This window comes from Panthera onca, chromosome F2 (genome assembly GCF_046562875.1).
Source record: "Panthera onca isolate mPanOnc1 chromosome F2, mPanOnc1 haplotype 2, whole genome shotgun sequence".
Taxonomy (NCBI): Eukaryota; Metazoa; Chordata; class Mammalia; order Carnivora; family Felidae; genus Panthera; species Panthera onca.
In genome coordinates this window covers 29,424,230-29,449,842 of record NC_138356.1, presented here as the reverse complement: position 1 = coordinate 29,449,842, position 25,613 = coordinate 29,424,230, and the positions used below count along the sequence as shown (strand labels likewise).

Here is a 25,613-nt window from a genome sequence, read left to right as displayed (position 1 = left end):
AAAATCCAATATAAGGATAGTACAGACAATAATGCATTTGAACCACTCAAACCACCCATTCAACAATGAGTGAATATATACCTTGTTTTTCTGTATGAAGTTCAGTTCATAAATCACATTCTCTGTTTAAGGCAATTTATTTAATATCAACCTTCCCTAAATTTCAGGTAATAGTGTTAAAATATCTTAAACTTCCCTGACATAAATATAGTTTATCTCAAAGATCATTTATATTTAAAGTTACTTACCAGGGAATGTCTTTTCACATGTTCTCTGCGAGTAAACAGTTTTCCACAAATGTCACAGCTAAATGATCTGACTCCCGTATGAATGAGCAAATGCCTTTTTAGTGTTCGTCTGTATTTGGCTACATAGCTACAATGAGGGCATTTTAACTTGTTCATGATTAGAGATGATTCACCTTTGAGAATAAAAACAAAACAAAACGAAACAAAAACACACACACACAAAAAGCAATTATATATTAAACAGAAAATTTGCTATCAAAACCTTGTCTCTATCCCTGAGAACAGGGATTATTATAGGGCTACCATACTATTCAATTTTTTTAAAACCCAGAATATGGAAGCTTTTAATTGTTAAAAATAATTTAAAAAATCTGTAGATGTTTAGATGACTAATACTTGCCATTTTCCCAAGTTTCTTGTTTTGGCCAAGATTCAGGCAATAATCCATACTTGAAATCGTTTGAAGCACCTGGTATCAATCCATACTTGAAATCATTTGAAGTACCTGGTAGCAATCCATACTTGAAATCACTTGAAGGGCCAGGCATCAGGCCATACTTGAAATCATGTGAAGTACCTAATACAATTGAAAAGTCATTCTGATATAATGGTGGTAATAAACACCTCTTATTAGAATTAAAAGAAAAAAATATTTATTTATATTTTATGAGCACTATGATAGAGAAGCTTAATATAAATAGCTAAATAAAAATGTCTACATTTTAGTCTAAAACTGACATGTCTGCATACTTTATTGCACTTTTTTCCATTATTTATTATCCTAATCATAAAACCCTGATTGGCAGGCATCTGAAATAGGAAAACTAAAATTTAAAACACAATTCAACCACAGGTAGAGAAAAATTTAGGGAAATAAATCTAAATACTATTTAATACTGCATGGAGGCCACAAGAAAAGTGCTCTTTTATACTGTATTTCAAACATTCAAAACAGCACTCTTAATTGTTACTCCTAATTATTATATCATTTGAGACTATCGCCCTGAAGCCCAGCTGTGGAATGGAATAGTGTCCTTATTGTCCCCAAAATAATCACAATCTTGTTTTTAAGACTAATCAGTATAGAAAAACAGATGAAGAATAAATACAAGGAAATTACAAATTCAAGGTTCTCGCATTATTACACCCGTTTGTTGTTTCAGACACACTGGACAAGGTAACTGAATGCCCTCTTGGGAAGTTCATCAAAACCTCTCTAACTCCATCCTTAAATCCAGAAAGTAGAATTAGAATAGTCAATATCCCTTAAGGAATCTGTGCCAGAGGACCTTTAGACTAGCTAAGAGAAAAATTACCTCCTTTGGATATGATTCCTTTTTACTTCTTAAGATTTTATTTTTTTAAGTAATCTCTAAACCCAATGTGGTTGCTTGAATGAACTTACAACCCTGAGATCAAGAGTTGCATGCTCCACCGACTGAGCCAGCCAATCACCCCTGGACAAGATTCCTTCTTGAATTTGTATGTATTTCCCTAAATCCAGGAATCCTGTGGCAATGTAAACATATCCAGAATTCTCCATAGCTATTGCCACACTGATCCAATCAATCATCAACTCTTGCCTCTGGATTATTTTCAGTAGCCATCAGAGTTTGTATCCAGGCTCACAATGTTGCCCTCTTACAGTCTGCTCTCAACTCAGCAATTAGAGATTCTTTCAGAACTTTAATTCAGAGCCTGGCACTGCTCTGCTCAAAAGCCTGCAAGGACTACCCATATCTCATTCATAGTAAAAACCAAAGACTTCCAAAATCTTACATAGCCTTACCTAATCTAGCCCTTGCTTCTAACGACTCCCCCTGGTCAATCTGTTTCAGCCATACTGGCCTTTGTACTGTTCCTCCATGGGAAAATGGGTCCCTCTGCAAGACCTTTGCACTTAAACTCTTCTTTCCTCTGCCTGAACACTCCTTTCCAGGCTATATACTCACTCACTTGTGCAGTAATTAATTTTCCTCCCACAAAAACCATGGACTTTATATAAAACAATGCTTGTTAAAAAGGACTTCGTAAAAATTTATTTTCCTATATCTACCTGCCAGATATACTACTTCTCTTAAAAATTAAAATAACTTGGGGTGCCCGGGTGGCTCAGTCGGTTAAGCATCCGACCTCAGCTCAGGTCATGATCTCATGGTTCAGGAGTTTGAGGCCGGCATCAGGCCCTGTGCTGACAGCTCAGAGCCTGGAACCTGCTTTGGATTCTGTGGTCTCCCTCTCTCTCTCTCTCTCTGCCTGTCCCCCATTCATGCTCTCCTTCTCTCTCTCTCTCAAAAATAAACATTTAAAAAAATTAAAATAACTTAATATTTCTTCTTCATTGAAAGTATCACTAACCAACAATGCAAAAGGTCTCTAAGGTGTTTAAAATTTCACTATAATCGGGGCACAGGGGAGGCTGAGTTGGTCGAGCCATCCAACTCTTGATTTCAGCTCAGGTCACGATCTCTCCTTTCTTGGGTTTGAGCCCCATTATCAGGCTCTACAATGACAGCACAAGCCTGCTTGGGACTCTCTGCCCCTCTGCCCCTCTCTCTCAAAATAAATAAACTTAAAAAAAAAATTCATTTCTATTAATGTAAATTGTTTTATACTTGGAATACCTTTATACCTTTTTAATGTCAGTAAAGACTTCTGAATTGACAATTAGATAATTAAACTATAATGTACTTCTGTTCAAGGGTAAGTTTTCAGAATCCTAAAGTGAGACATCATGCGTGTACATGTGTGTGTGTGGGGGGTGGAGACTGGGATGGGGGTGGTAGCCTGTGAACACAAATCTATCAATTTTCAGTTTTACACTTCTACATAAAGCCTGAGCTTTGACTTGTAGTTCTTGATGAAATCAGTACAAAAAAGCTGAGAGCAAGAACTTGCCTGTTTTACTCACCTTTGTATTGCTAATGTCCAAAGCATATACCCTTCAACTATTTATTGAATAAATGTATCTAGTGAATGCTAACACACACGTACTATTTTTTACTTCCTCAAAATACTTAACTTAAAAAAATTAAAACTTTTTAATACTCGAAATTCTGTATTTCTCTAGGTAATCTAAAGATCTAATAAACATCCAGGATAACAGACAAGAGACACCATATCTAGAATACAAAATTCAAATTAAGAAAACCTCAACCCAAACTTCTTTCACCTGTCCCAATTCTTTTAACAGTAGAAATTACTATTTATAGGAAGTATATGAGCAGTTTGACAAAGGTATTGCCTTTATAATTCAATACACTGGAAGATCATTAAGGTAATTAAAGATCTACTTCAAAACTGTGCTCACTGTTTAATAATATCCTTCAGGGTACATTTTTCCATAATGGCAAACTAAGAAGAAAGCAGTGTTTTTCTGAACTCAAATCCTAAGACAAAGGCTGATCTCAGTCATAAAAAGCACATGGATCAAAATGACCCCTAAGAGAAACAGCTTTACACCAAGGGTTTACTTTTTTTGAAAAGATTATATGGACCATCCCCCATTGAAAATGTTTATGTGTAGAAATTCACTTCACCCCTCAATATAGCATGTATTTTCTAGAGCTTTTTCAAACATAACCACAGTACCTTTATCGCATCCAAGAAATTTAAAATTGCCCAACTACCATTTAACCCATACTACATATTCAAATTTCCAACTGTTCCCCAAATGCCCCTTTACTCATTTTAGAACCCTGATGTTATCAAGACTGATAATGCCTTTTGGTTGGTCTCCTGGAGTCTAGTGGTTCTTCTGCTGGTCTTTCATGGCATTAACATTTAAAAAACCCAGAGTAGCTAGATTTCTGTAGGCTTGTCTGATATCTCCCTCATGATCAGATTTGAGTTAAACATTTTGGCATAGGTGATGTTGTGCACCTGCTACTGCATTATGGCAAGAGGCAGGTTATTTCTGTTTTTTTTATTGTAAAGAAATCTTTTCTTTTTTGTAACTGAAATAATCTATGGGATAACATGAAGACCATGTGAATATGCTATTACAACAGTCTTTTGCCCAGTCATTATGGGATAAGCCCATCAACAGTGACTTAACATCCATGGATGATCTTGAATTGTTTCCTGTGGGGTATTTTTCAATTCTATCATTCTGTATTTATTAGCTTGGCATTCTGTTAAGAAAGCTTTTCCCTCTCCTAATTTACTCAGACTCACATTATTCTCTGGAATATTCATGGATTCTTTGCCTTTACTTCTCCCAAAGTTCAAATGATAGAAATATTACTATTCAGAATTAACATTTTGTATTGCCATCACTAATCATACTATTATTTTATATCAAAGCTAATTAAAATACATTAACTAGCCATTTGGATAATTATCATTCTCATTCCATGTATATACTAGCAGGAAACCACCATCTCTATTAACTTAATTATTCTGATATTTAAGAATTCTAAAATCTCTAAATAAATGCCTCCCACAAAGAATAAGAAACACCCATCTATTTGTGTTCACCAGGCTTCCAAAGCATTATCACAAACATAGCTACTCTCCTTTAAGGGAAGAAACTGAGGGGTGCCTGGCTGGGTGTGGAGCCTACTTAAAAATAAATAGATAAACTGATTAGACAGACAGATAGGAAAGAAACTGCAGTAGGTCCTTAAACATATACACAAACAATGCCAAATCTTTAAATCCTCTTAAACATACTCTTACTAATAAAATCCTACTGCACCTACCAGCATCACCTCCATCCTGATTGGAGCCGGCTTCAGCCAATAAATTTGTATTCACATTCCTATCACAATCTGGCCCTGAGAGTAGAGCACCATCCAGGTCTGAAAAGGAGATATTTTAATCAGTTATTTACAACCATACCATAGCCATCATCAAAACACCACTCCCTTCTTGGTATTGTTTCTTATGCAACACTAAATAGAAAAATATATGTAAGTATTAAATACCTGCTATATGCTTAATGCCATTAAGGTACAAAATCGTTAAGACATGGTTTTCAACCACAAGAACAAGTGCACACTCAACAGTGAGTACACTGTACTGAACATGAATAAGCTTTAGAGACAGGGTGAATTAGGCTACTGGCTATGTGAGCAAGTACCTCAGTTTCCTCATATGCTTCCAACTAGATCACAGATTTGATATATATAGGTAATGCAAGTCAAGTGTTAGAGTTTTGGTGTCTGGCATCCAATGACAGCTGCTACTGCTGCTAGTACCAAGTACTAGGTGTGTAAAACATGGTTTCTGTATTGATTCAGAAATGAAAAAGACCAATTAAAGCTAGAATAGTAAAGCAAGGCTTCAGAGAAGAGGTAATTCCTTAGAATTAACCTTGATACATGGAAAGGATGTGGAAAGGCAGCGTAAATGACATACTAATGATACCAATACTTTTGGTTCCAATCTGTTAATTTCTTTTAAATCTGTTCCATCCCTTCTGTTTCTCTACCACTGCCTTAATTCAGGCATCATCATTCTCTTGGATTAGTGAATTACTGAAACAGTTTCTTGGGTCTCCTTGCTTAAAAATATAATGCTCATAGTTCTATTCATTATCTTTTTTTAATGTTATTTTGAGGGAGACAGCATCCTAAGCAGGCTACACGTCCTCAGCACAGAGCCTGACCCAGGGCTGGAACTAACGAACCATGAGATCATGACCTGAGTTGAAATCAAGGCATCCTCTTGGTACTTTTATTGGGCGCCTGGTTGGTTCAGTTGGTTAAGTGTCCGACTTCAGCTCAGGTCATACACAGTGCAGAGCTTGCTTCAGATCCTGTCTCCCTCTCTCTCTCTGCCCCTCCCCCGCTCGTGTGCACACGCACGCTCTCTCTCAAAAATAAACTTCAAAAAAACTTTTTAATGTTTATTATTTTTGAGAGAGGGACAGAATGCAAGCAGGGGAGGGGCAGAGAGAAAGGGAGACAATATCCAAAGCAGGCTCCAGGCTTTGAGCTGTCAGTGCAGAGCCAGATGTGGGGCTCAAACTCACAAATTGCAAAATCATGACCTGAGCCAAAGTCAGATGCTCAGCTGAATGAGCCACCCAGGAGCCCCAAAAATAAACACTAAAAATGCCACTTTGGGCACTCCTGGATGGCTCAGTCAGCTGAGCATCTATCGGTTTCAGCTCAGGTCATGATCTCAGTTTTGTGGATTTGAGCCCCATGTAAAGTAGAACCTGCTTGGGATTCTCTCTTTTCATCTCTGCCCCTCTCCTGCTCATGCTGCCTCTATCTCTCTCAATAAACTTAAGAAAAATTGGGGACATCTGCGTGGCTTTGTCGGTTAAGCTTTCAACTTTGACTCAGGTCATTCAGGTCATGATCTTGCGGTCCGTGAGTTCGAGCCCAGCATCAGGCTCCTTGCTGACAGCTCAGGGTCTGGAGCCTGCTTCAGATTCTGTGTCTCCTTCTCTCTCTGCCCCTCCCCCACTCATGCGGTCTCTCTCAAGAATAAACATTGAAAAAATTTTTTTTTATTTTTTAAATGCCACTTTTTATGGACAATCTGTCCTCTACTTCCAAGATTCATTTTTTTTTAACGGTTATTTTTGAGACAGGGAGAGACAGAGCATGAACGGGGGAGGGGAAGAGAGAGAGGGAAACACAGAATCTGAAGCAGGCTCCAGGCTCTGAGCCATCAGCCCAGAGCCCGACACGGGGCTCGAACTCACGGACAACGAGATCGTGACCTGAGTTGAAGTCGGACGCTTAACTGACTGAGCCACCCAGGCGTCCCCCAAGATTCATTTTTGATAATACCACTCCATACTTACTGATCTAGCTTCCCAACACTCAAGATAAAAAAAAATTTTTAAATAACAAAGAGAGAAATCCTTCCTCTTTACATAAGCAGATACTTGATTCAAAAAAAAAAAAAAACCAAAAAACTCCATGGTGGGCAAATGAAACTGTGGTACACTTACACAATGGAATTCCACCCAGTAATGGTTCTAGTGCATAGTTATAAAACCTCAAATCACTGAATGGATCTGGCATTTATGGTCTGGTCTAAGAAGCCAGTAGGATTACGTATTTGCATAATGAAGGAGAGAAGAGTATATATTGATCCTCTCAAGCAGGTGCAGATAGGTCATATAGAGCCCTGCAGGTCATGGTCAGGATTCTGGCCTATAGTCTAAAAGCAAAAGAAGGATTTTAAACAAGGTGTTAATTTCATTTACCTTAAAAAAAAAAATCCTGGTATTATATGAATTAATTAAAAGAGGGCAAAAAGGTGACTAGTTAGTAAACTATTTTAGAAATTCAGGTAAGAACTGATGGTGGCCTTGACTGACGAGAGCAACAAATGGGGGAAAGTAGATAAGTAAGGAAACTTTGTGGAGGAAGAACCAATAGTGCTTGGTGACAGACTGAATATGGAAAAGGCAGGGTTTGAAGGTAATGAGGGAAATTTCCAGCCTATACTAAAGGCAGTTAGGAAACTCTGGTAGGTAGAGGACCAGTTTTGGAGGCTTACGTAGTTATGAAGATACTGAGTTTGACATACCTAAGAAAGAGGTAATTTAATAATAGGTTTGGAGTAGGAATAGGGGTTAAATGGGTAAACTCTAGATACTGCCTGGGACCAAATCTCATCTGTGCCACTTCCCAGCTGTGTGACAGTTGTGAAGCAGCTTATTTTGCTTTTCTAACATAGTGGTTCTCAAAGTATGGCTCCTAAATCAGCAACATCAGCATTATCCGGGAACTTGCTAGAAATGTAATTTTCAGGACCTATCCCAAACCTACTGAATCAGGTTACTGTGGTGGTGGGGGCCCAGAAATCTGCATTTTAAAAAGCCCTCTAGGTGATTCTGATGCTTACTAGAGACTGAGAACTGTTCTATTATAAAAATGGGGAAATTATCAGGCAAAGAACTAAGCACTTTTCATTTATTATCTCAAAGGACCAAATTAGATAAATGAAAAGTACTTAGCTCTTTGGTAAATAGCAAACACTCAAACTTTTAATTTTTTTTAATTTAAGCTCCCAAGTGAAGAAATTTAGTACCAAAGGCTATACAGATTTGATGCTTCAACTGGTGATAAAAATGAGTTGTCAGAACGTATGTGGTAAATAAGACCACGGAAGTAAACAGAGGAGACCATTAGGAAAAAAATATGACCAATATGCTGAGGAATCCTAGCATTCAATAAACTTGAAAAGGATATAAAAGGACTTTAAGAAAGATTATTTAAAAAAAATCTTTTTAATGTTTATTTGTGTGTGTGTGAGAGAGTGAGAGAGAGAGAGAGAGAGAGAGAGAGAGGGAGGGAGGGAGGGAGAGGGGCAGAGAGAGAGGGAGACACAGAATCTGAAGCAGGCTCCATTCTGAGCTGTTAGCACAGAGCCTGACACGGGGCACCTGAGCCCAAGTCGGACGCTTAACTGACTAAGCCACCCAGGCGCCCGTGGAAAAAGAGTATTTCAAGAAATACTCCACCATGACAATGCTGAAATGCTGCCAAAACTTCAAGATTAAGGACTGATATGTGCATTACTTTCATTCAATAAATACTGAGCACCTAGGACATCACTAGTGATCTTAGAGTAACACTGGTGTTATCAGTGGGGCAAGGAGAAAGAGCAAGAGTGGCCTGTGCTGTGGATGGAAAATGAAGAATTATGATATATAATACAATCTGAGAGATTTGGTTGCAAAAGGGAATAGTGAGAAATAGAGAAAGAGTTTATTTTTTTAAAGATGAAAGTAATAAACATCTTTGAATGCTGAAATGAAGAGGTCACTAATTAAGAGAAAAGTTAAAAATATTGAGGAAATACTGCAAAGAGGAGTCTGGAATCCAGAAGCAAATGTTTGGGTACTTAAGACAGAGAGAAAGGATAATCAACATATAGAGATAAATTTGAAGACAAGTACTTAAGGGCATTCATCTATTGGCTTTTATATTCTCCATAAGGTGGAATAGTAAAATAGGAAGTTATTGCCTACAGTAAATGTTGGCTGTCAGGAGAATGAACAAGTACTTCATATGCAGAGCAGGAAAAGGAAATAGACACAGACTCCTTTACCTGTTCCTTGAGAGAAGGGATATTGGTTAGGTTTTATTTTCCCAGCATTGTCATAATGAGTGACAAAATGCTTTTCAACAAGTGTTGTTAAATGTTGGTTTGAATATTCTGCCTTCTGCAACCTCTATTACTAGTTTAATTAATGGCATTTAAATGACAATTTCTCAGTTTTCTGGTGTACAGTAACATTAAAACATAACCAGTAACTGAAAATAATTAACTGAAATCTAGTGCCTTTGTTTTCCTATGAAAACCTGAATGTATTTCAATAGTAAATTTAAATTGTTATTCAAACAACTGTACTAGGTTTCCCCAATATCTTTTTTTTTTTTTTTAAGTCACTATTCTGAAGAATATAGCCTGTTCAGAGGGCACTACAAAGTGGGTTTGTAAATACAGGCAGGGCGTTTCTATTTATGTAACATTCTATAGTGATTTGTTGAAGGCTTCCTCAGCTAGTTCTTAAAATAGACATTTCCTGTCTCCTACTCTACCTCTTAAGTATTAGAATTTAATTTGTGATCTTTACCCTAAGCTCAGAACACCTCAACCTGAAAGCTTAACAGATGGCAAATATATTCTGTGGACAATATTTCTTCTCAAAAACAAAATCATAACCATGCTACAAATATCAAATCTCTTTCAAAAGGTACTACTTAGTTCTTGATATCAAAAACAAATTCTCATGGGTGCCTGGATGGCTCAGGAGATTGTCTCTCTCCCTCTCTGCCCCTCCCCTATCACACTGTTTCTCTTTCAAAAATAAACATTAAAAACAAAACAAACAAGCAAACAAACACACACAAATTCTTAGAATAGGTAAGCTCTTCCAGGTTGACAATAAGCATGTTTAACTCAGGAATCAATACATCATGCTGGTACCTTATTCAAAAGCAGCCAAACTGCCTAGCAAATCATTTTTAATCAGTTGATGTGAATGGGATAGGAGGCACCTAACCATTCACTTCAAACAGAAATGAATTTTGTTTCACTAGCAAGCAAAAGCAGTAACTCTGGGTCATCATTTTTCTCCAAAACTATAGGATTAAAGAATAAACTCTACTATATTTGGTTTTAGGACATTCGCCACCTTCCTACTGAAATCTTTTTCATTTAAACTTGGCAAAAAGGGCTAAGATATCTCTGCAAACAAAAGACCTTTTTTTTTTAAAGAACTATTAAAACAGTTTCACAAGATAGCCATCTTTCTGAATTACAGCAGGTATAGGTACACTATGTATTATCATTCAAACGACTGAATGAATTTAAATGATTGAATTCAAATGGCTATAACCTGCTTTTTCTCCAGTGAACAGGTAACTACAGACCTCTTCCCCCCCCACCCCCCACACAAACCAAACACCAGATTTTACGCATTCAAGTCTGTAAGTCCCTTTATGTATCTCATTTAAATTTTACTACAAATTTATGGAAGAATAGTAAAAATATTATCAGCTTTATGAGGAACCTAAGATAAGCTAGTGGCAGAGTGCTACATTTATTGCCTATATTACATTGCCTCCCGAGAATATGTAAGTTCCAAACCTATGGACTTGCTGCACACGAGGCAAAAAAAAAACAAAAAACAAACAATCTGCAATGCTAGAAACGAGTGAAGAAGTACACCCATCTTTAACTTAGTTTCCTAGTGATACTTTATACTTTTTGCTAAATGAACAAAAATAAACTTTACACTCCATGCTAAATCAACATTTGCTTTACTAACTTTATTTAATAAAACCATTTCCAAAATCTTAAATGTACCTAGGTATCAGCTATTGTGGTTCTTTGTAAGTATTACATTTTTGTCTTTGAAGGCAATTTTCTCTTCAGGTTTATTTTTAAATAACTGACTAACCATGTTTTTGCATGTTTAAAAAGATGACATTTTATTCATGGATTTTTAAAAAATCAGATTAACAGAAAATCAGATTAACAAGCAAAGAAAAGAGAATGAGATTTAAAAAAAGAATGGTGTGGTGCCTGGGTGGTTCAGTTCCGTTTAAGTATCCAACTCAATTTCAGCTCAGGTCATGATCTTGCAGTTGTGAGATTAAGACTAAGCCCTGTGCGTGGGGCTCTGCACGGGCAGTGAGGAGCCTGCTTGGAATTCACGCTCTCCCTCTCTCTGCCCCTCTCCCCCCACACTCCTGCAAGTATTCTATCAAAATAAATAGTTAAGGAAATAAAAGTAAAATAAAGTAAAATCTTGGTCTCTACTCCCTCTTTAATTTATAACAATCACAACTTCATTTTTCTCACATAAAAAAGAGTGGCAATGTTTGCCCACTTCACAAAGTTCTGTGAAAAGTGACACCAGGGGGCGCCTGGGTGGCTCAGTTGTTTATAAGCATCCAACTTTGCCTCAGGTCGTGACCTCACAGTTCGAGTTTGAGCCCCACATCGGGCTCTGTGCTGACAGCTCAGAGCCTAGAGTCTGCTTCAGATTCTGTCTCCCTCTTTCTCTGCCCTTCCCCCACTCGCACTCTGTCTCTCTCAAAATAAACATTAAAAAAATTTTTTAATGAATAAAAGTGACACCAGTAAATGAAAATACTGAGTAAACTGTGAAGTGTAATATCAATCTGGTGTCATTAAGTGTGATTAATCTTGGGGCCTATCGTTATAGGTTTCTCTTGGACCACGGCAGGCAATGCTTCCAAACCATCTGGTAAAGGGAGTGGTACGGCACTTGCCTGTAAATGCTAAATAAACAAAACCAAGTTGGAAGGTTTCCCCAACAATTTTCTTCTGGGTCTCAAAATTCCAAACATGAAGCAGGTACAAACTTACTCAGACTTGTCTTAAGAGACAGATATTCTTGAAATCAATGAAATGATAGAGAACATCAGAAATCAAGATTTATTATTTTTTTTAATATTTATTTTTGAGAGAGAGACAGAAAGTATGAGGTGGACACAGGCAGAGAGGAGGAGACAGATTCTGAAGCAGGCTCCAGGCTCCAAGCTGTGAGCACAGAGCCCAATGCAGGGCTTGAATTCATGAACCGTGAGATCGTGACCTGAGCCGAAGTCAGAAGCCTAACCGACTGAGTCACCCAGGTGCTCCAGAAATCAAGGTTTTGGAAGTCACTAACTCAACTGTACAAAAAACTCTTAAGAGACCCAGTAAGATATATTCCACTTTCATATAAATATATCAACATCAAGTTTCTCTTCTCTGAAGACAGTTTCAGAACTGTTTTTTTCATAAACAGGTACAATTTTTTTCTCTTGATTGTGATCAGGTTTTTTTCTGCTTTTCAGTGGAGAGTAGTCAGTTATAAATGTATCATATAAAATGCCCTTGACAATTCCTGTAGTAGGATAGAGACTCAACATATAGTAGTTTCCTTTCCCCCATTGACTCAAGTGACTGCCCCATCTTTACTTAGATTAAGTTCTACTGTTTTTTCTTTGCACTACTCAACTAGGGCTGTTATTTCTGCCCTCACTAGTCCTTAAAAGGTCTACCCAGATAACTCCCCACTCCAATCCATGAACAACACATGCCAAATGTTTTTTTTCCTAAAGGCTAATATAAACACACCTAATCTCTAGTTAAAAACCTCTCACTACCTCAGTCTATTTTTGAAACCGAATCGACAAACTTACCATGTAAAACAAAGAGAATTACAATCTGCTCTAACCTACCTACCCAACCTCATCTTCCCACTACACTCCTTCTATTCTTTTACCTATTTACCCTGATTTCTTGCCGTGTTGTAGTCACTGAACAACCTCCCCCTCCTCTGGCAAAGGCTTACACAAGACCCTGTTCTTACTATTGCCTTCTCCATGAAGCCTTCTCCAACTCTTCTGAGCAGTTAGGAACCTCCCATTGCATCTGCTCATCCTACTTATTTTAAACATTTGTTCCAATGCACTGGGTACGTTTCTACCCTACAGCGACCCTACTATGAACAAGTTCCAGGTAAGGTAATCCTCAATCTTGACATCAACGTCATCTGACAAGATACTTACTTTTTTGGGGACTTAAATAGAAATTTTATTATCAGGGGCACCTGAGTGGCTCAGTTAGTTAAGCAGCCCTCTTGATTTCAAGTCAGGTCATGATCTCACAAGATGGAGTACCACATCAGGCTCTATACTAACAGCCTGGAGCCTGCTTGGGATTCTCCCTCTGCCCCTCCCCTGCTTGCTCACTCTCTCAAAATAAACATTTTTAAAAAATTTACTAGTAAATTTCCTGTTATGATGTGGAAAGCTATTCTGGTATCCCAGAAAAATAATATTTGGTTATAAGATAACTTTTCTGGAGAGTAAATCTTTGAATGAAGATTTAAGACCTTCTGGTCACCCCAGAATAAATATTAAGACTATGTCAGAAACCAAAGTTTCAGTTTTATAGAACTCTCAGGGATTGACACTTAGACAATCTGATACTCTCAGGCAGAACTCACAAAAATGCCTTTGTAACTGATCTACAAGGCTTCTTCAGTACCTAGTCTGGCCACACAGATTCTATTTATTTAGGGTTTCTAACTTATTGGTAATAATCCTAACTACAGTCATCTCTTGGGACAAATACGGCAGACAGGGAAGGAAAGGAACACTAGGCAGATGAAAAGAAGGGGGAAAAAAGATGGCAGAATATTCCTACCACCATACAGCTATCTACTATCGTCCTTTTAAGATTAAACATTGGGAAGATTCTTATGGATTAGTGTATTTTATAATCCATTCACTACTGGTGGACATTTACTTTTTAAAATGATCATCAGGCCTTCAAACTATCATTTAACACCCAACTGTAACAGTTTCTGAAGAAAAGTGACTGGATATTATCACTTATAGATCATCCTTCATAACACATTCAACCAAAAGGATGCCTCAAAGTTAAAGAACATCTGGGACCCCCTAACAAAGAAAACTAATCTAGATCCATCAATCTATCTACTTACAGTAAGATGTAGAAGGCAGCAATTTTCAGATTTTATAAAAGTAATAACTACAATACTCCCAGTGGTGTCTAGGGGTAGCATCCTATAATCAGAACAGTATTTCTGCAAAGAAACATGAATATTCACATTTAAAGAAATGAGTAAAAGATATAAATAGCTGGTTTTGCTGCCAGCTAAGAATCAAGTTTTGTTGCCAAAATGATTAAGAAAAAGCTTTGGGTAGTTTTTACAGATTTCAAGATTTCAGAATTACAAAATTTTCCTTTCTTTCTTCCCATTAGAGACATTATGTGGGATACAATCAGAACCAGTTACAGTTAAGTGGCAAAAGTTAGTCCAAAGCCCACATCTCCTTAAATAAAGCCAAGTTTCATGGTTTTTAAACATATTTAATAGTTTATAAATTTATACAGCATGGTCAAAACAGGACTCTCAAATGTGATGGCCAATTTTCAAAATTGTAAAAAGTTAATCATTTAGAAAGCAGTTTAAGATTCTGCAACATTTGGGGCACTTGCGTGGCTCAGTTGTTTGTCAGACTTCATCTCAGGTCATGATCTCATGGCTGGTGAATCTGAACCCCATATCAGGCTCTTCACTGTCAATGCAGAGCCTCCTTCACATCCTCTGTCCCTCCCTCTGCCTTTCCCTTGCATGCACGAGCTTGCATGTACACGCACGCACCCACAGGTGCATGTACACTCTCAACCTGTCTCAAAAATAAACATTAAAAAAGATTCTGAGGGCACCTGGGTGGCTCAGCTGGTTAAGCATCCAACTTCAGCTCAGGTCATGATCTCACCATTCGTAAGTTCAAGTCCCATGTTGGCCTCTGTGCTGACAGCTCAGAGCCTGAAGCCTGTTTCAGATTCAGTGTCTCCCTCTCTGTCCCTGCCCTGCCCCTTCTTGTGCTCTCTCTCTCAAAAATAAACATTAGAAAAATTTTTTTTAAAGTTTCTGCAACATCTGACTGAAGGTAATGCATATACCTATTATCGTCCAAAACACAGAAAAGCAGAAGTGCGGGTTAGTAGCAAACTCTGAAGAATTCAATATAAATAGAATAATTCATTAGTCCAAACATGACCCATTGGAGTATCTGAAAGATATTTAGCTTGAACATTCTGTTCTCCAAGTTGTCTTCTAAATACTCAAAAATTATTTGCTTTTTAACCAAAAGGCAAATATGCAAATTGAAATTTTAAAGCTAAAACTCTATTTGTAAAGGATTAATAGAAATTTACAAATGTTGTAAAGCTGTTTTCCCTGAGAAGTTCAGATGAGAGAAAGGAACGTTTAGATTATTTAAAAGAACTGTTAAATTCTTTGCTGAGGTAAAATCACCTTGCATCCTGTATACATTAAGAAAAAATCCAGGGCCACCTGGGTGTCTCAGTAGGTTTAGCGTCAGACTTTGGCTCAGGTGGCTGGCTACTGTCAGCGCAGAGCTCACAGATCCTGTCCCTCTCTCTCTCTCCCCGCCCCTTCCCTGCTGGCACTCTCTCAAAAATAAATAAAACATTTAAAAAAATCAATCATCTATACAGAATTGTAATCAGCTTTTATTAAAGATAAAAACCAGGTTATATAATCTACGGCTCCATTTACAGAGGAAATGGTTATTAGGCTACATGGTATCAACTATATAAAACCCCAATGGAGAAATTCCTTTCAGAATTCAGTACCAGAAAAGTTTGTCATCCTCCAGAACTGGCATGTTTCCTCCTTTTGAGAGAGGCTTAGTATCTTAGAGCCAATTAAAAGCTTAATTAGGGCAACCATATTAACACCCTTGACTAGCACACTTAATTTCTTTACTGCTAAATTGTTTTGCTGATTTGTCAGTCATTTCAAAAAATGTTTGTACAAAATGTGGTATATATGCATGCATAAATTAAATGTGTATACAAGCAAAGCAGTATTTACAATGGGTGCAACCTGCTAGTGTGAATGAAATAACAGAAGAATCTAGATTCAGAAAACCATGTTCCTTATAGTCCCAGAGCATCAAAAGATCAAAAATAGGATTAACACTTGACTTGCTCTGTGAACACATTGTTAAATAATTTAGTTATTATTTTTACTCCTACAATTTAATTTCTAATCTTAGATTTTTATCTACTTCATTTGGCTGAAATTGGTTTTCTGGCTGTGTATCAGCAAGACAAGTATTTGAAATTTTTATATCAGCAGAGGAACTAACTCATTAATGACATCTTTTTTCCCTATTACCTAGAATTTAGTCTTTCCCAATAGTTTTAATTATCCCATAAACCTTAATAAAATAAAAATGACAGAAGTTTCTAACCTTTCCTGAGTTCTACTTTGTTATTTTAATTTTCTTCAAATGTTTATTTTTGAGAGAGAGAACACAAGTGGGGAAGGGGCAGAGAGACAGAGGGAGACACACAATCTGAAGCAGGCTCCAGGCTTTGAGCTGTCAGCACAGAGCTGATAGAGGACTCATGAACTGTGAGACAGATCATGACCTGAGCCCCAGTCAGATACTTAACTGACTAAGCCACACAGACACCCCTCCTGAGTTCTATTTTCAAATATCCTCCTATATTAAAAATAATTTGAAGCAAACTGCATTAGTGAGTCAAATAACAAACATGCTAGTTTAAGATAAAAAAAAAAAAAAACCCACCTAAATAAAATCCCTGATATTTGTGGGTACATCTTATCTCAATATCTTACAACCTTTCTGTATGAGGCATCTGAACACCAGCTTCAACATTATGTGGCAAGAAGATATTTAGAGCTGTGGTTTACAAACTGTAGACTTAAGAATCTGGGGGAAGTCATAGTTCTTATAAAGGATCCACAAATCCAAATATGTCAAGCATTGCTTGTAGACTATATAATTTACTAGGACTTTTCAATATTTATGTATAGAGCTTTAAATTCATTTAAAACTATTTCACTGAACATTTTCACCATTTCTAAATAAATGGAAGTCAAAGTATAACCAATGATGGTACAGTTCATAAAAATGTTTGAGATTTTAAAAGGGACCAATTTTTTAAAAGACTGAGTCTACTAGTTCATTAATTGCAAAGTTTTATTGTGAGATAGTCCTTAACATGAAACCTGCCTCTATTTTTACTAGCTGACTGACCTTGAGATGGGTCTTAACCTTGATAAAACACAGATGCACCGTGTTCTATATTGGTCAGAATTTGCCTGAAGAGTTGTAGTTAATTCTGTACACCACAATTTCTGGGTAAAAAAAAAAAGGGGGGGGGGTTAATTGTAAGAAAGATGGTAAAAAGGTTTGGAATTCAGAAGGTGGGTGGTATAGCACTTAGCCTAGAAGAAAAAGGGACTTCAGGGGAATACTTAAATTATTTATAATATCTCAAGAGTCATCAGGTAGATTTGGAGAGATTAGGTTAAGCTCAGATTATACTACTCAAAATGGAAGAATCAGGAAATTTATAAGAAGCAAATTGTGGCTCAATATAAAATAACTTCCTAATAACTACAGTCATCATACACTGGAATGGGCTGCTTAAAAGAGTATTCTTTCTAAATATTCAAACAAAAGGTCAAGCTGAGGCCAATAAGACCATCCTTCGTAGAATTTAGTAGAAAGTACACTGCACTGGAAAACTGACTTCAAATAATCTCAATAGTCTCAACTTTAAGGGGACCTAGGATGACTAGGATAGGTGTGCTTTGTCATTTAATTTTAATAATCCTAGAAATAAGTACCATAGTTTAAAGATAAAGAAACCAAAGGCAAGAGTTTAATTTGATCATGGTTACACTGTAGTTAAATGTTAAATGCACAGCTCATTTTCAAATCATAACTCCATTTGGGCTCTTTCCTCTTTGTCAGTGGATTTCAACCTTTGCTCACTGTGTAATCACCTACAGAGCTTATAAAAATTCTAACAACCAGGACACATCACAGAACCAATTAACTCAATCCCTACTGTAAAGACCCAAGCATCATGGTCTGTAAAGTTCCCAAGTGATGTTAATATGCAGCCAAAATTAAGATCCACTACTCTATACCAAGGGTTGGCAATAAGGCTTTATAGTGAAGCATATCCATGTTCACTTGTGTTTATTGTCTATGGCTGCTTTCATGATGTAAATCAGACACTGACCTTATAACTGGCAAAACCAAAAATACTTACTCTTTGGTCCTTTACAGCAAAAATTTGCCAACCCCTGGCTCGTTTTATTATGTCCGAACCATAATAATCTCATAAGACCCTATTTCCTGCCATTCAGTGAGTTTGGATCTAGAGGCCTTGAAAAGTTGCAAAAAGTTTAACAACTGAAATATAGCACATCACTGATTAAACCAATTTGTCAGTTAAACAAGGTCCAAAACCAAAGTGATACTCATAACGTAATAATCTTTTCTAAGATGTAAGAGATAAACTGAAAACATATTATTAGACTACTAAAAATTAATTTATGATACGCCTACTCCATTGATGCAAACTCAGCTGGGGGGGGGGGGGGAGCTGGCCAAGATAATAGCCAGTAATGTTATTTTTTAATGAATGCATTGTGGTTCAGTATGAGTGCTTTTCTTTGAATCATTCCAATTATATGTGGGACTATGAATGGGTTTGGCTCTGATTAGTTTTGCCAATTACTACCCCAAAAACCTGCTTATTCCTTAAATTGTGTATATATGTATTTTATTTAAAAAACACTACAGGGTTCCCAACATACTATTAAACAATTAATCCCTGCAACGGAAAGACAATGTAGTTCTAATTTTTGAGAACTGCTTTCAAGGGCTTGTACATTAAAAATTAAGCCAAGGGGCACCTGGGTGGATCAGTTGATTAAATGCCCAATTTTGGCTCAGGTAATGATCTCACAGTTCATGAGTTTGAGCCCAGCATTGGATTTTGTGCTGAAAGCTCAGAGCCTGCAGCCTGCTTTGGATTCTGTTATCTCCCTTTCTCTCTGCCCCTCCTCCCCTCGAGCTCTGTCTCTCTCTCAAAAATAAATAAATACTGTAAAAAAAAAAAAATTTTAATTAAGCCAAAATAAAATGATGCTAAGAAATTCTATCTTCCCTTAATACTTTAAAGAAACTGCCTCTGGGCTTTTCTTACTGAACAGTTGACAAGTAGGAGGGAAAAGATCAGTAAATCGTTATTACACAGGCATGCTGATTTTTACAAAAGTAAATGTAAAAACCAATGAAAACTAAATCCAAACCTAAAAAGACAGAGAAAACCATTTCATTTCATAAGATTACTATGGCATTTTGCCCTTTGAGACCTAAAAACAATGATTCTCTTTAACAGAAAGTACTCCATCCCCAGATAATCACCATGATGTAAATCAGACACTGAAAGAGCTTTGAAAGCAATAAAACAAATATCAAATCATATGTGACAGTGGTAGATATATACCTCAAGTCTAGGGTCTGCAAAGGAAAACCTCAAATCCACTGAACTCTTCTTCAAATATATTTAAGTTAGTTAGGCACAGGCAATTAAAGATAAAGAAAATTTTCAAATCTTTCTATTTACACACACAGTAACAATGGTCTCCCACTCCACTAAAAAAAAAAAAAAAATCCATAGTACAAATGTGATATGCTAAGATTGTGTTGTATGTGTATACATTTAGGTTAAATAATGAGGAGAAAGGTCTGAGTCCTTTTAGTAACAGGCAAATGAGAATGAAAATGAGGGGACAATGGGACAAATTTAAAACGTGTAGCTTCTGTAAGATTTATGGTGAGAACGGAACAGTAGCCCTAAACAAATTAGAATAATCCCACTGTCATTTGCAAAATCCTATAAAACAAATGTTTACTCCCCCCACAAACTGGGAATAAAAAATGTTAACTAGGTCTCAAAAATGTTCTGAAATGACAAACTGATTATATATTACAACTAAGATTTTAACTAAGATTACAAAGACTTTATCCTTTCCAGTACTGGATGCAAAAAAAGTGATCAGAGCATAAAGATGAGAAACACCTAACAACTATAAATGAAGCTGAGTCCACATTACACATAATAATATAAACAAACACCTGATTAACACAAACTTTGAGAAACTCACACACACACATGTTCCGAGAAAAAAGACATAGCAGAATTATATGCTTGAGTAATTTTCTCCCTTCTACTATAAACACTCAAATTTAGTATTACTTGTGGATTACTTCTATGATTTAAAAAAATACTTTAAAAATATACTTCAAGATTATATCCAATCAGAATTAATTAGAATGAAAACCCAGATACCTTTGTATATAAAATATTTACCTGGTTCTTCCTTGATGAATGATAAATCTTCCTCTGGATAGGCAACAGGTGGCTGCATCACTGAGCAATCTTCTAAATTTGTTTCATTAGGTGGTATATTATAAATAAATCTCTTTGTAGTTTGGTTTTTCCTCCTTGTTTTGCCAGTCTCTTGAATTCCCTGGGAGCCCATATTATTCCAAATAAACACTTTTGTTTGACCTTGAGATTCATTTTCAGCCAATTCAGGTGAACCATCCTGGACCCAACTACTGTCATTCATCTGGTAGTTTTCTATTTGGCCCTCGTCGACGTTACAACCATCATTTTCAATTTTTACATTACTTGCCAAATTGGTAAGATTCCGTGTCGCCCAGAAACTGGCAATTTTTTGATCCCGTGATGAAGATAGACCATCTCTATTAACTGGTTTTCTATTATTATAGTCCACGACAACAGACTCTGGAGCTTCTGATTTAATGCTTATATTTAAGGCATCTTTAATGAAATTTCGGCAGGTTTGAACAACTTCACTCATTTGAAGATAGCTGGCCACTGTCATCACTTCAATGGCATTTTGGCTTGTGAGCACCAGGTTACCAGAATACAAGAAGTCCAAGATGACTGAAAAACCTTGAACTGCAGCAATATCTAAATGGGTAGTATTGTTTTGGTTAGGGCTTTCTTTGTTTGAAAAGCAATATAAAGTCTTAAAGAAACGGCTGCCTGCAACCAGGATGTTCTTATGGGCTTTAAAGATTTTTCCGCTCACCACGATGCTGACATCGCAAAGAATACCTTTCTTTCTTTGTTCATTTAGTTGTCGAAGAAGTTGATAGCAATAAGAGTTCTCATTTGGCCTACTATTAAAGTCACAGTACCCCTCCTCTGATGGTATTTCTGACTCCTGTAATTGGATGGAAAACATCAATATTAAATTTTATCTACTTTCTAAAAACCCCAAAGGAAAACATGTATCATCAATGTAACTTTTTAAAAAGTGCTAACCAAACACATTAACATTAGTAATCCTGATGTATTTTGAGACCATAGTGTTCACAGGGATCCCAAATACTGAGAGTAAAGTTGTGAAGAGCTTGGTGCAAGCCACTGCTATTCTAAGTCAAACACATCTGAAAGAGGATCAGCAGGAGTTCATTTGAGGAATAGCATGAATCATGTTACTTTTTTCATATATAAGCCAAGGATATAGATTAAGAATTACTTAAAATCATAATAATACTTTCTTATGAAAAGAAACTTTCCTATATGAATCAAATTAGTTTGCTTTATCTCTGATAGGAATGCAGCAGCCTTCCTAATTGAACTAACAATGTTCAAGTTACAGTATGTTGGGCATCTCATCCTATTTAACACTACTAAAAAGGTAAATTTTAAGTCTTGGCAAACATCCAAATAGTTTAGGTCAATGAAGTTAATTAAATCTAATTCAAGAAGATAAAGTTAAGACCCTAATAGGAAAATGGGTTTCCACTACAGGACTATCCAGCTATATAATTTCCCAATCAACTTTCAAAATACCTTATCAAAAATTCCTGAACTCAAAATTCTCAAAAGTTTATAATTTTCTTTCTTTCAATCTGACAAGTACTCATTAGAGTTCTGTTTAGCATCACTAAAGTTATGGTAATTTCCTCTAGAGCCACAGCACACTGTTTAATAACTTCCGCTAGATAACTGAAGTAATCACTTTTTCCAATCAAAAAAGTGCTTAGACATTTCTAGTAGAAAAGATAACTGAAAATTGTGACCTGAAGTGTTAGTCCACTTCTATGAAATAATGACACACAGACAAATCTAAGATTATATGAGCATGGGAAAAACATGGAAAGATACATACTAGATTGTAAACATGCTGGGAGGACTGATATGCTTGGAGAGAAGAGAGGAAGGGGGAATTAGGGAAAAATATTGAAGGGTGTTGGAGACACAGTTAAGACTGCAAAAGAATTCTCATGGAAATAATATTCTAACTGGTGGTAAGATTCCTAAACAATCCCACAACTTCCTTAATTAACCCCACCCCACATGGGTAAGGCTAAAGCACAAAAATACTAGGTTAAAGTTTGAGTACTGAACACAGCCATACATACAATTCCAATTCTCTTGAAACTAAACCAGGTCACATGGTCCATTTAAGAATTTGTGTGTTTTCAAGTATGAGAAGTCAACTGAAAAGAACCAAAATTAGAATTCCAGGTCCCTTCAGTATTTGCAAGATAACCTTGCAAATCTGAGATACAGGATCACTATATATAGAAGGAAGAATGGCAAGTAGAGATTTTCCTCTATTTCCAACTGACCCTTGGCAGTCTATCACCGTCCCAGTGTCTCACATACAGAATGCCTTATACTGTATGCCTAGTCCCTCACATTCTCGATCTACCATACCAAAAAGTCTCATGCTCTAAATTAGCTATTTTTCCCTACCAAACACCCAATCTTCAGCAAAAACTGGTAATAGCCAAGGTTTGTGTGAGGTAATCAAAACAAATAATTCTCAAGTCCAAATTTTTTTTGCTTTTGAAGGTGTGCAGGGAAGGAGGTGAGATAAAAGACATTGTTTCAACCTTTAGAGCTTGTACATAAACCAGCATGTTTAGCATCACTAAAGTTATGGTAGAGGGGAATGAACACGTATAAATATATAAAGAACTAAACCAATACTAGAAACACCTACAATCAATGCTATGGTATAATTTTCTATAAAAGCATCATACTGCTTACTTGATCTCCCTCTTATGAGACTATTTGAATAAGACTTTTTACTAATATCCTTACGCTTTCTACTCACTACAGAAATTTCCAAACTCGAAAAATCTTCCTTTGATGCAGGCCTGAAACTGAGCTTTGCTATGCATGCCATACCTGCCCAGCAAAGCTCATTTGGTTCAAAGTTCTGATGTTGTAGTAACAGTATAAATACTTGGAAGAAGCAAAAATTTAAGCACTGATCAAAATTTGGCAGCACATCATGAAGTATTTGTGGAAGCAGTGAACTAGCATTTACAAATCAAGAACCCACCTAGAGTTTATACATCTGGCAGTTCAAACTCGCAGTTCAAACTCTTTAAGAAGGAGGTAGCTATATCTAACTGTGGCAGTCATTTTAGGCTATGGTCACTGTGTTCTGCATTTTCTGATTTTCTGGGCCAGTCCCAATTTCTGAAGTCCTCTGCCATTATCAGACCAAATGTCCTAACTTTTAACAGTAACTCAGACAAAACCCTATCCACCAAAATATTTACCCATACTATTTTAACACAAACTATACAAATCAAACACAACTGTTCACCTATTTTTTCTCTCATTACTGTTATACAAGAATAATAATGTTCTTTGATTTTATGAGCGACATCAGCAATTTCATTTCCGCTACTGAGTAGAGCACTAGGTCTTGTTTCTGTAGCACCTATTAAACATGCTCTTCACAATGAAGGCTTTGCAAGTCAAGAATATGTGTAGTTTCGGCAGTTGGGTAACACAGAGCTTCAATAAGCACATAGCATTAAAGTAAATTGCTGGTATTATATGCTGAACTAAATAAATTAAGAAAAATCTTAGTACTAAATATAAAAATCTTTAAAGTAGTTTCCTAAGAACTCTTGGCATCTGTCTCTGGTTCTTTAACATTCTAAATGTCCACTCCTAGTATATGGTAACATAAGTTCAGTGATATGTAAAAATATACTGATGAAAAAATTTAAGTATTTCCAGAAGTGGTCTTTTCAAATGTTGGGAACCTTTTCTGTTCCCTTTCCCAAAAATGGAAAGCACAACTTAGCCTAGACATCAGTCTAAACTGGCTGAACGATATTTTAAGGAAACGGACATTCAGACTTCAAAAGTTAGACAATTTGTTACACTGAAGATTCTATAAATGTGAAAAGCTTTCAAGTTTTTTACTTGTGAAAATGCCCAAAGTAAAATTACAATTTTACATCTGTAAGAGACCTTAGAATTAACTCTTCTATAATCAAGAAAATATAAAAAGGTGTTGATTTAGTTAAAATCCTCATAACATGTATCTTCAAATCTACTTCCAAAGAAGCTTATATAAGTACTTTACTCACAGAGGAAAAAGCTGCTAAAAGCTTGAAAAATTCTGACTTCACTCAATTATTAAATAAGCATTAAACAAATGCCTACTTTACACAAGTTCTACACTGGGGACCAAAAATGAGGAAGTATAGTTCCCAATTTGAAGACTATCACTAGTGGGCAAGACTCTTAAGGTACTGAAGATTGTAACAAAGTTGTTATGAGGGCAGAGAGGAGGTGTATACAGTCCAGTGTTTTTTGTTTTGTTTTGTTTTTTTTGGTGGGGGGGGGGGATGCTTATGCTTTTTGGAAGAAAGATCTTGAGCAGAGCCTTACAGGACAAAAGAGTGGGATGGGAGGATGAACATTCTAAGCAAATAAAACATTAAAAGAAACAAGACAGTCTACAAGAATCTTCACAATACCAGATTTATGAAAGAACTTGAAGGTGATCCCAAAAAAGCCCATGAAATACAAGTATACACTTATGAACATTTTTTGAGACATATGTCAATAGCTTCCAGCAGTTACCAAGAGATCGGAATCTGTCCCCTGCCCACCCCCAGATTAAGAACCACTGTAACAGGTACCTACAGAGCCTTAGAAGCAGTGATCTGATTGGATTAGAAGATATAAGAGATGGTTATGATAGCAAAGTAGGGGATTAATATCAGGGAACTAGAACTAGAGATACTGTGACCAGGGGAAGCTACAGTTTAAAAGTGCAACATACTTGCAAGAAACCAGGACCCTAACTAACCTAAAATGGATAACGTTAATGGGGGGAGGGGTGATGAGTCACAGCCTGGAAAAATACCTGGAAGATAAAAATCAGCAGAACCTGAATAATCAACTAGATTTGGTTGAGGGGGTAGGGATCATAGGGTTGGTCTTCAGCACTCTAACTTGGGGAGCTAGATAATGCCACCAACTTGCAAAGAATCCAAGACCACCACCCATCTCCACACCCTTATGAGAAGAGTTGGGGATACCTTCATTTACAGTGAGTTCATCTGTAGTTAATCCACCAATCATAAGAAAATATTAGTTAAAAATCAACAAGTAATTAGTATTTACTTTCCCTACCCAGAACTAGTCCTTTAAATAAATGGATTA

The 25,613-nt window shown here is 36.5% G+C and overlaps 1 protein-coding gene across 2 annotated transcripts in view; it reads right to left on the bottom strand.

The window, feature by feature from the left end:
- ZBTB10 (zinc finger and BTB domain containing 10) overlaps positions 1-25,613 on the bottom strand; it is a 37,067-nt gene that overhangs the window by 4,941 nt on the left and 6,513 nt on the right. For both annotated transcript variants that reach the window (XM_060610785.3, XM_060610784.3), the window contains exons 2-5: positions 20,457-21,342; positions 4,952-5,050; positions 649-825; positions 249-421 (exon numbers count right to left, since the gene is read on the bottom strand). In XM_060610785.3, the coding sequence (XP_060466768.1) occupies positions 249-421; positions 649-825; positions 4,952-5,050; positions 20,457-21,342 (1,335 nt within the window). The remainder of the gene's footprint in view (positions 1-248; positions 422-648; positions 826-4,951; positions 5,051-20,456; positions 21,343-25,613) is intronic.